We start from the raw sequence: 9,887 nt of genomic DNA on the forward strand, positions 1-9,887 counted from the left end.
GTTTACATAAACTTCCTCTGAATGGGGCTCTCATGCAAATGATCACATCACGGGCAAACAAAATAAATGATGTTATTATTAGTTCTACAGCCACGATATATTACAATTACACCACAGAGCAGCGTTAGAAGAGGGAAATGTATGATAAATGTAAAGCGCAAAGGCTTTACAAATTGGGCATTATGAGATCTGGGAGTTGCACTGCAAAGCCAAAATCCATCTTCAGGATCAACTGAACCATTCTGACCAAGTAGCAACGATCCTCCAACACTCATTCATTACCTAAAGTCTCCTCATAGAGCATAATTTCAGAGGAAAATTAATGAAAGAATTATTCGTTTTAATGCGACCGCTACGCCTCTATAGGGATAATCCCACAACATTAATATCCAAATGTATGCCGCAATACTGGCTAATTAGCCTTAAATCCCTCCACTATAAAAGTGTGATAAATCCCTCTCGAATATTTACTTATCACTGCCACGGAGGATGAAGTCTGTGCCCCAGGCTGTCCACTAACACACACACGCACACACACACACGCACACACACGCACACACACACACACACACACACACACACACACACACACACACACACACACACACACACACGCACGCACGCACGCACACACACACACACACACACACACACACACACACACACACACAACGCCAAAGCAATGCACTTCAAGCTGCATGTGCACCATAACAGCCACCATCAAAAGCAGCTGTCAAAACACATCGGCCAAAAACCAACATATATATATATATATTTTTTTTTTAAAGTTGCAGCAGTTCATTTATTAGCCAAAATATAGACTTTCTTGTACAATTTGGTTCACAAGTATGTACATATTCTTAACTTTATATACAAAACATTTTAACATCAAATCCTCACAGAACTTACAAAAAGAAAGAAAAATAAAACTCACAGACTACAGGTTCATACATTATTACATTAGCAGTTTTACACAGGACATGCTTACAATGTAAGTATACAGAGATGTATTATTCTTATTTTACATTCCATATTCAAATTAAAATAAAATAAAAAATAAAAAAGAGGATGGGTGAGGGGTTATGGAGAGGAGACAGCCGAAAGAACCATCGCTGCTTCTAGTTGGTTCAGAGGCCTGAAATACACAGGGGTAATAACGAAAAATTAAAAAATAAAAATGTAGTGGGAAAAAAACACTAATAATAGCCTCATGAAGAGCTAAAACACAAAGTAATATAAAAGTGACAATTGCCTTTCAAAAACGAGCCTGAAGTGAATTTGCATTGAGCTCATTTGCATGACCAAACAAGTAAGTGTAACATAGGCCTTGACGAAATAACACAAGCGCACACACAGGGATAAAAAAAAAGAAAAAGAAAAAAAAAGAAAAAAGAAATATCTTAGAATCAAAGCTGATTTGGGTAAATATGGCATTTAGAAAAGAAAATGGGATATGGCATTAAAATACGAAATATTCCCCAATGTCATTAACTGACAGCCTCACTATCTTTGAACTGGGTGGAAAGCTGTTTTGAACAACTTTTTCTCTGCATCCAAGGCACTAGATCTCTCTGAAACGGCGGCAAAGAAAATAAAAAAGCGTTAATTGAACTTCTTATTATCAGAGCCCATCCTGGGTTTCAGTGAATTTAGTGTTAGATGGTTTAATGGGTTTGAGGGCTTGATGTAAAGCATTAAATAAAATAATCTTATGAATGGAACAATAGCAAATAAAGGAAGGAAAAGGACGATTAAATTTAAACCAGTTTTCACCCAATTCAACTTTAGATATTTTCTTTCTTAAATGCTTTCTGATGAGTTTTTTTTCATAACCCTATAGGACATTTTTTCAAAGCATTTGCACACACACACGCACACATCACACACACTGTATTCTACATTGTAACACTGTTCATCTGTGTGGCCTAGAGAGAAAACCAAAATCCATAAACAGGCAAAGAAGGCAAAAGGAGGTCTAAAATAAAAGAAATGGATGACGGGCAATGGACTATAGTGTCTTTGTTGTTGGAGTTATTTATACATGCGCGTCTCAGTGTCGGGGACATGTACCTGTGACTGGAGTCTCTGAACTATGACTCTTGTCCTCCGTTTGCCTGCTGCTGTAGAGGGCCAGGCCGGTGGCAGTGGCCTGGTTCGCCAGTCCCAGATAATGATTTGAGTTCAGTAAAGCCAGCTGGTGCGCCGAAAAGGCTCGGTTCGTCCAGTTCTGGATTTTCCCAACGGGACAAGAAGAGATGAGTCTGTGTGGGGCGATTATGGTCTGCGCGGCCGGCCCTGCGGAATTGCTGCCGTTCATTTGCGGTGATTTACGCGGATTGTCAGGGGCCGTGGCTGTCTCTGCCAAAGACCAGATCTTTGGCTTTTGGGCTGGGGCAGGGTTGTTTTCTGAGGGCGGTGAGTTAACGGACACCGGATTCAGTTTGAGCTGTTCCCCGTTTGGTTGGGACGCTTTGATGTCCAAAGAAGAGTGGTGGTGGTGACTGTGGAAGTGCTCGCCTCCTCTCTGCACGTCTTTGCCCTCTTTCCCCACAGCCTTTAGAAACCTCTGATCGGGCCCTTGTAAATCCTCATAGCCGTCAGAAATCTCAGAGTCACTCCTCCCATCTAGTTTAATATCTGAATGCAGGTCGTCCTGGTCGTCCAAGTCGTCCTTGTTCTCAATATTTTCCGTGTCGATGTTCTCCAAGTCGATCTCCTCCTCGTCCTCCCTCTTGTCTCCCTCCTCCCCCTCTTGATCGCTGGGGTAAACATTTCCCTCTTCGTCGGTACGGTTCCGGGGGGCCCAGGTCATCTTGTTCTCCTTCTTTAGCCGCCTCCTGGCGTTGGCGAACCAGGTGGACACCTGGGTGAGGGTCATTTTGGTGATAATGGCCAGCATGATCTTCTCGCCCTTGGTTGGGTAGGGGTTCTTGCGGTGCTCACTGAGCCAGGCCTTCAGGGTGCTGGTGCTCTCCCTGGTAGCATTTTTGGGTCTGGACGGGTCACCGAACTGATATTGACCATATGGGTAAAAAGCAGGGTGATGGTGGGCAAACCCTGGGTGCTGGACACCGGGACTGTCTTTCAGTTCATACTGAGCATTCTGCAAAGACAATGAATCAAGGAGTCAGAGGGATTTATCAGACTTAATACATTAATATCAAAAAATACTTTGTTTCGAACAGTTCATGAAAATAGTGGCCCACAGTGTGACATGTGAATTTACAGCAATACAACAACAGTGAGCTTATAATTAAAGTGTAAACAGACAAAAAAAGGTTCATGTATTTTTGTCACAGCTTTAAATCATCTCCCCAGTGTCATAGCTGAAAAAAAAAATTAAAAAAAATCACTATGTTTTATTTATTTATTTGAACACTTGCAAGAACAAACCTTTACTTGTATACGCTGTTCTCCATCTCTACCTGTAAAACTCCCACGGCACAACTGCATCATTTTATTAACTCTTTGCTATCAGTTTTAGTCAATTATGTGCGAACAAAAAGCGCAGTCTGTTGATGCGTCACTTTTAAACCACTTTTAACTCATTTTCACAAACTACAAAGTTCACCATGGCGTTCTGGAAGCTTACGCGTAAAAGGTGCCAATAAAGTTCTCCTAAAGGCACGTGCGGGTATTTCTAGTAAAAAAGTTATAGATAACTAAAGAAAGAGAGAAGAGAGTAACTCACCAATTGATTGAAAATTGATATATCGTTTGAGTAGGGGAGAAACGCTCCGTAGCCCTGCGCTGCTGCGGCGAAAGGAGATCCATACATAGTGGAGAGGACGTTGGAAAGTGCGCCGGACGGACTGAGCTCTGTCCCGGCTCGGGCATTGCTGGCGATTCCCTGGCGCTCCGGCGGGTATATCGGTCGGATGTACTGATATCCCAGTTGAGGGAAAGACATGGTGGTAGGAAAGGGGGAAAAAAGTCTACTGCAATCACACAAAGCAAGGGAATTGCCTCGATATCCACTTTTACAGTGTGAGCATGTGAGCAACAAAAGGTGCAAGCAAGGGAAGTCTATATTTCCTCGGGAACGGCCAGTGTAAACGATCCGGTTGCGCCCCTTATTTCTTCCTCTTCTTCTTCTTTCCACCCTCACTTCCCTATTGATCTGGATGGACTAAGGTCAGGTCCTTACAGATTGCTTTAGATTATTGGGACTCCCTTGCTCAGATTGACATTTCTAGTCGTTTAGAAGCCCCTCCTATTTCTCAAATCTCACCCCTCTCCTACAAACCACACACCAAACAGCGCTCTCTCTCTCTCTCTCTCTCTCTCTCTCTCTCTCTCTCTCTCTCTCTCTCTCTCTCTCTCTCTCTCTCTCTCTCTCTCTCTCTCGGGTAAACGCACTAACGTCGCGAGCTCTTATTTGAATGGGGTTTCAAATCTCATTTTATGGCTCGCCAATCTATTTCATTTGTTATTTGCTAGCGTCTGTTTTACCACCATTTTTTTGGTGTTAATTCACAAATTTTGGCCACAGGGATACAAGGAGTATTTTAGTGATTGACTTTTTTTTTTTGCTGTTGTTGTTTTTAAGTCCATTTGATACACAAATAGGATACAGGAGAAAGTTTCCACGAGTCGATCTAAACTTGGAGACTTGCCTATAGAAGGATATCGGTTTAAAAAAGAAAAATCGGGAAGTAAAAGTTAAGTTTAAAACTAATTAAAGCCAATATTCCTCCTTTTTTTTTTATTAATGAAAGTTTAAAGCCATTTGACCTACATCCTGCCAATAAATAACAATAATAATAATAATAATAAAAATATATATATATATATATATATTCCAATATCAAACACGTAAATCACAATCAGAAAAACTAAAAACAATGGTGGTCATGCCTTTAAATGGCTCCGGATCACAGGTAATGCACACCTTTTTTATTTATCGCCTCGTCGCTGGGGGCAAGCTGTGTTTTCTTACACCGGCTCTGAGGTGTTGTGGTGCTCCTGGTGGCAGCAGACGCGGACTCAAGCCATTCTTTTAATTTGAGACATCAAACGGGTCAGCATGTAGCCACTTGGCATCAAAGGGAAAGCTGATGATGGGCACATTATACGCTGTTAATGAAGTCTAAGTGTACAGTAACAACAGTGATAAGTAATAAACATTTTAGTGGGTTGGACTGGAAATATGTTTATTCTGGGAAACGGCACTCCGATTTTAATAAGCAAGAGCTTATCTACATATTATTAAATTAAGCAACCACCACAATAATAATAATAATAATAATTATAATTATAATAATAATAATAGTAATAGTAATAATAAGAAGTAAATAAAGCGATTTCTCCACTAAACAAATTATTTTGTGATTTGAAATAAACACTTTTAATCCAATAAAAACCCCAAACGCTCATCCGGACAGACTGCACCTTCAAGAAATCCCTTTGATAAATTGATACAACCTGATGTTTCTTGTAAATAATGCGGATTAAAACTAAACAAGAGGGTCCGAATTGAAATTCCATGAATCAATATATCAAAGTGTGTAGAGGACAACCCATAATCGCATTTCAACCCGACTTTGTACCAGCATCTGTTTTGTTAATCGTTTGCAAAACAACCACCGAGGCGGAATTATGACCTGACGCACTTTATTTGAATATGGTATAAGTCTTAATGTAATATTGACAGCGAGATGAAATCCCATCAATCTCAGTTCAGTTTTTGATAATGCGATCCGGGTTTCCAAGAACTCTGAACTTGTATAAACCTTTAATCTTCTTTTGAAGCAGATAGTTATCATTGTCTGGGAGGGATAATAGCAGCTATAATTTCTTATATAGAGCTACCCATAAGGATACGCCTTGTTTCTGTAAAACTCTGTCCTGAATCTGTGTGTTCCTCGCCGACATCCACCCCAACCCGGATTATGGGGTTATTAATTACAGCGGCTTGCTGGTGCCATCCGACCGGAATGGTAATCACTACATAGCAGTCAATAGCACGCTCACACTTACCCCCCCCCCCCCCACACACACACACACGTTCGCAAACACGCACAGTCGTGCGCGCGCACACATATAACGTCAACGTGCAAACTGAGGGGGTCCAGACAGTCAAGTGAAGGGTGCTTAAAGATAAGTGGATGGTATATGTGACATTTAGATAGAACAGGGCGAATAACAGGACGTTTAAGAGGGACAAAATCAGACATCATATTGCAGAAAGAGAACACACACACACACACACACACACACACACACACACACACACACACACACACACACACACACACACACACACAGAGAGAGAGAGAGAGAGAGAGAGAGAGAGAGAGAGAGAGAGAGAGAGAGAGAGAGAGAGAGAGAGAGAGCGGGAACGTGGCTGGCCCATAAGAAGTGAGAGTGTAAATCTGAGAGTCCACCAGCGAGGTGTGTGTCTGCTGGTGTCCGCTAAGCAGCGCCCCGAGTCCGGATGGACACGTGTCTCATCCCTGGGACCGCGCTGCTCCAACACCCCCTTTCCCTCTCTCCCCTTCCCACTTCTCCAGCTCCACCCACGCCGAAGACTGCGTCTGATTTATTGCCTCCAATCAAACACACCACGCACTAACTTAACACTTTCACACCGACCCGGGAAACTGGCGCAGCCATAAAGGCATTAAAGAAGCTGCTCCCCACTCCCCTAAAGAGAGTCTCGGTAAACAGTAAACTAACCTCTGCTTGACTTCCGTGTACACACACACACACACACACACACACACACACACACACACACACACACACACACACACACACACACACACACACACACACACACACACACACACACACACACACACAGGAAGAGGTCAAAATTCACCACTAAAACACAAAGATAGATTAACTAAATGTATTTATAACTTCCATTATGTATAATAATAATAATAATAATAATAATAGTAATAATAATAATAATTATTATTATTATTATTTTTTTCATTTATAATTATTTATACCTAGTTTAAATTAGTTTTCTTAATACTTGTGAAAGGGTGCTGGGAGCGCGCTGGAGCCAATTTAATTTGTAGGTGCTGTAAAAAGAGGGCAATCATACACGAGTGACTTCAGGGCTGTTTTGTAGAGAGCTCTTTGACGGTAATTATGCAGATGACACAATTTCACATTCTCATAAGCAAACATACACGGCCTATCGCTCAACAGTAGTTCCTTATGCAATACACAGGGCACCAGCGACACGTCGCAAATGATGAACCGAGGATCTGCAAAACAGGCGAGATCAAAGGCTTCAAACAGAGGCACTTCAAATTACACATTTGGATCTTTTCCATAACGCCTCGGTGACAGAAAAAAACACACATCTCTTATTACACATGGAATCAATTTTAAGGGAGCCTTTGCTGATCAGCATCGGTTAATTACGGAGAAGAATGAGGATATGAAAAGAAAACATAATTAAATGACCCTTGCATGCTTCTGGTAGTTTGCGTGTGTGTGTTTGGAGGAGTTGAGATTTCTGCACTTGCTTGACAAACCACTTCTCATGTTGTTAAGCATTTCTTGAAATGTCAAAATGCAGCGCTTGCAGAGTTTGTTTCGACTCACCACAATTTCGCATCTTCAGTGTCACAGCAGAAAAATGCTGGTGTAAATATAATATATGATAGCGTGGAGTGGAGAGATTTATAGCTTTTTCAATATGATCAACAAAAGCTACTGGTCAGCTGAAGCCAAATATATAAGCAACGTGAGTATGTGTGACATATGTCAGAAAATAAGTGACACAATTTATAGGAAAAAAGTCTCAGTGTAATTCATAAAAGTGACTACTGGTATTATCCTATCTTATTACAAAGTAATTATTTTTAGCTGTTGGGAATATAGCTGTTGTTGTTAATCGGAAATGTTCCTCAAAGGGGTTAAACTTAAATGTGTTGGTAACCTAAAAAAAACTAACTGTGGAACACATCCAATCTCCAAATGCTCTTTCAAACTCATGTCCCATTAGGGTGAAATAAAGGTCCAATAAATCTTACAGTGTTTAAAGAACAGTGAAGCTTAATCCAATAAATGAATTAGTTTCTAAAATTAATTGTTCTTAGCAGCAGAAGCAAGTGTACTTTGAAAATACATTTAAAGTTTAATTTTTTTACTGTTCGGATAATTTAAATAGTATTATTTTAATTACATTACACCAGCCAATCATGCATATTAAATAGATAGCCTAACTTTGATTTGCATTAGTGGCAAAGTAAAGCATTTTGGAACCGTTCCTCCTGCTCACACCATTTGGAAACAAATTAATAGTCAATGGACTGCAACTTATTAAAGTGGGTTATGACAGCGGATCAAAGCGTGAATGAATGCATTACCTTGCAAATGTTTTACATTAACTTGTGCACTTTAGGTTGTAGGCTACTACTACATTTAAATGTCATTGATGGCTGTAAGAAGCTCACAGATTGAGATTCATTTTAGATTTAGCCCTCGAGCTTCAGCCAAACAGCTGACAGCTTTTGTACATTGTGCGTATAGGCATGAACTTAAATACTATATCAGTAAGCCTATATATGTGCTGACTACAACAACTCAGACTATAGGCTTTATGTTGCAAAATACTAATCATGCTTCCATGCCCTTACTTGTCTATATAATATTTTCTAATGAATATCTACCTCATCACCCTAATAAAATGTAATATATTAACAACTTTTAATACTCAATTTCCTAACATAATATTCTTTTAATGCATAATGTATGTTTAAATATAGTCTACACTTTACCTATGGTAGACACATATCCCAACAAAATATTGCACTGGTATGCTAGTTTAGTTTGTGCAGAGAGACAAATGGAAAAGTGGTAAACTCTGAGGGACAAAACTGAGAGTCTGGCACTACATCTTTGTGTTGAAATTGACTGGAGAGGTCCTCATATTGTAGCACTAACCTCTTTTCTGAGGATGACTTTACTCGCTGTGCTTTCATGTGGACACATGCCTGTCTCTTTTAACTGCCAGTATTTATTCCATAAATATGGATGGCACTGCATTACTTAAGTCAAGGGAGCATGATACATATACAGTAATCCATGCCTGTGCAAAACATATGAAATGTCATTACTGTATAGGCTACATTTTCCTATTGGCAATATAAGCAACATAGATAAACCACAATATCAAATCCAAACAATATCAGTTGAATATGGATACGCTCTCAATTTATATATATTACTCCCACATTGCACCGTAGTGAGGAATCCTGCCTTAAACTACTGTATAATAGCACAATGTTCACACTATAGAAATCTGTTATGCTTTGAGTGCCTTTGACAATGCTGCGCTGAAGGTGAGTTGTTGGCTTTTTTTTGTTTTTTTTTGTTTGTTTGTTTCCTCCCTGCCCACTCACTCTCACTCCATCTGCTGCAGTTTCCCGTGTATCAGTAACACAAGGCATTGATTTTACGGTAAAGTCACTTTGTAAAGGGAATGAGTAACTCTGGGCCCCACTATCACTGTATTACACGGGTATGGCCCACGTAACAAGATGAACATTGATTCAGCATTACGGATGATCGATAATGAAATAAGTAACTTCAGGGCCAAATTAAAATGCAAGCTGGCTTGATGCTGCCAGGCTCTGTGAGAGGTGACAGGAGGAGAGAGGAGAGAGGAGAGAGAAAGGAGGAGGGACGGAGAGAGAGAGGGGGAGAGAAAGACTGTAAAAGAGACTTCAGTGATGATGATGTTTTGAGGATGTTAACATTGATCACAATGAGAGTGAAAACCATGGTGTTCACAGTCTTTTATTAAAATTACACTCTTCATATCTGATATTATTAATATTAATTCTTTATCAATTCGAACGGAATAATTTGCTTTGTTATACTTTATATCTATAACTGTATAATGTGCTTTTTGCTCTATG

The 9,887-nt window shown here is 40.1% G+C and overlaps 1 protein-coding gene across 1 annotated transcript; it reads right to left on the bottom strand.

Moving 5' to 3' along the window:
- Positions 1 to 1,377: 1,377 nt before the first annotated feature.
- irx3a (iroquois homeobox 3a) lies at positions 1,378 to 4,218 on the bottom strand. The gene is made up of 2 exons (XM_069690413.1): positions 3,692 to 4,218; positions 1,378 to 3,103 (listed from the first exon to the last, which is right to left on the bottom strand). Exons 1-2 carry the CDS (start codon positions 3,908 to 3,910, stop codon positions 2,051 to 2,053), a joined length of 1,272 nt encoding a protein of 423 aa, XP_069546514.1. The 5' UTR covers positions 3,911 to 4,218; the 3' UTR covers positions 1,378 to 2,050.
- Positions 4,219 to 9,887: the final 5,669 nt, after the last annotated feature.

The sequence above is a fragment of the Brachyistius frenatus genome, unplaced genomic scaffold, assembly GCF_029030835.1.
Source record: "Brachyistius frenatus isolate BFR_SWC_R1_liver_20210118 unplaced genomic scaffold, ASM2903083v1 Contig_9, whole genome shotgun sequence".
In the NCBI taxonomy this organism is placed as follows: domain Eukaryota; kingdom Metazoa; phylum Chordata; class Actinopteri; family Embiotocidae; genus Brachyistius; species Brachyistius frenatus.

Coding starts and splice junctions, on each gene's coding strand:
- irx3a (XM_069690413.1), bottom strand. CDS start 3,910: ATGTCTTTCCCTCAACTGGGATATCAGTACATCCGACCGATATACCCG. Junction 3,104..3,691: donor TATCAATTTTCAATCAATTG/GTGAGTTACTCT, acceptor TTGTCTTTGCAG/AATGCTCAGTATGAACTGAA.